Source organism: Limulus polyphemus, unplaced genomic scaffold, assembly GCF_000517525.1.
Source record: "Limulus polyphemus unplaced genomic scaffold, Limulus_polyphemus-2.1.2 Scaffold5459, whole genome shotgun sequence".
Lineage (NCBI taxonomy): Eukaryota > Metazoa > Arthropoda > Merostomata > Xiphosura > Limulidae > Limulus > Limulus polyphemus.
In genome coordinates, this window is record NW_013671069.1 from 17,413 (window position 1) to 19,202 (window position 1,790).

Here is a 1,790-nt window from a genome sequence, read left to right on the forward strand (position 1 = left end):
TATCTACTTACAGTCTTGTAATAAACAATGAAGGTGGGGGGGGATTTGTCCCTGGATCTATCTACTTACAGTCTTGTAATAAACAATGAAGGTGGGGGGGGATTTGTCCCTGGATCTATCTAGTTACAGTCTTGTAATAAACTTTTCATTTAAGTATTGATCTGATCAGTTATCGATTACCACATTTCTTTTTTAAAGTTATTCGGTCCAAACATTTCAAAGAATAGCAGTGATTCGTTACATTGTGGTGATAAATCGTGAATTTAATTATTTCTCTTCTTATCGGGGAGAATATTTATAACTTTTAATCTTGCCCCAAATAAATCTCTTTTCTTTTTCTTCCAAAATGGCCGATGTTACGAAGAATGCAAAGAGCGATAGAAATGATCATATTAGCCTAGTTCTGGGGCAATCTGGGGCACTAGTGACAGGTAAACAATGGTGAATGTTGTCTGGAAAACAAAAGTATCATTTTTCTCGCATAAAACTTTTATAAACTATAAGCCCGTTATCATCACTGACAGTTTTTAACCGCCTCTCTCAGACTCAAGGCGACTTAGTTCCTGCATATATAATCCACACCCGAGGCTGAACTGGTTTCGGGATGAGCGACATTTTTTATTTTTCTTCCTTTTCGCACGTGTCCTTCGGCAGGTTAACGGGAAATCACAATTAAAACAGCGACGCGAAGGTCATGCCTGGTCCGACTGGTGGTTAGAAAAGGGGAGTAGGAGACATACTCCTGCAGTCTGGTGGCGTCGTGTGGAATTAGAGCATCGACATGATACAGGTAAGCTTTTGTGAACCCTAACGTTTAGTGATGTAGTCGGTCAGTCGATCAGTAAATAGTGTTATTTCTACAGGATCCACTTTGAATTTGGATCAAAATAGATGAAGCTGAGACAGGGAAATAAAATTTTCGTAAAAAATTACCTAAATGTATAATATTTGAATTTCTGTATCGTAATAGCCTCTGTTTAATTTCTTCTGTGTGTAAATTAGAATTAGATCGAGACATTAGACTGTAGTTAATAGATCACTAGAATATTCCGTATTTAAAATATTAATATATTTTCGCCAATGAACGTTAATATTTTGATTTTGCTCACCCAAGTTAGACTAATATTTTTCAAATTATTTGTAATATTAGTTATTTTTAAGAGGATTTTTACATCAGCCTCCTAATTACCTTGCTCGGAAATATTGAAATAAGATGAATAAATTCCTGTTGTTAGGGCGTAGAGTTTATTCACTTCTAAAAATCCCCGGTGGGACAGTGGTACGCCTACGGATATACAACGTTAAAATCCTGGATTCGATTGGTGGACACAGCAGATAGCCCAATGTGGCTTTGATCTAAAGAACAAGCAAACAAATCACTCCTAAAATTAATTTAATGTTTGAGATATTGGAGTATAAGTTTTAAAAGGAATTATTCTAATCCATTCCGACTAAAATGGGATATTGGAGTGTAACTTTTAAAACCAATTATTCTAATCCATTCTGACTAAAATGGGATATTGGAGTGTAAGCTTTTAAAAGGAATTATTCTAATCCATTCCGACTAAAATGGGATATTGGAGTGTAACTTTTAAAAGGAATTATTCTAATCCATTCCGACTAAAATGGGATATTGGAGTGTAACTTTTAAAACCAATTATTCTAATCCATTCTGACTAAAATGGGATATTGGAGTGTAACTTTTAAAAGGAATTATTCTAATCCATTCCATACTAAAATGGGATATTGGAGTGTAACTTTTAAAAGGAATTATTCTAATCCATTCCATA

The 1,790-nt window shown here is 34.6% G+C and overlaps 1 protein-coding gene across 1 annotated transcript in view; it reads left to right on the forward strand.

Annotated features, from left to right (window-relative positions):
* The first annotated feature begins 722 nt into the window (after positions 1 to 722).
* The window catches only part of LOC111089178, a 4,193-nt gene continuing 3,125 nt past the window's right edge, over positions 723 to 1,790 (forward strand). Inside the window, exon 1 of the mRNA XM_022401157.1 lies at positions 723 to 790. Coding sequence (XP_022256865.1) covers positions 782 to 790 — 9 coding nt within the window. The 5' untranslated portion in view covers positions 723 to 781. The remainder of the gene's footprint in view (positions 791 to 1,790) is intronic.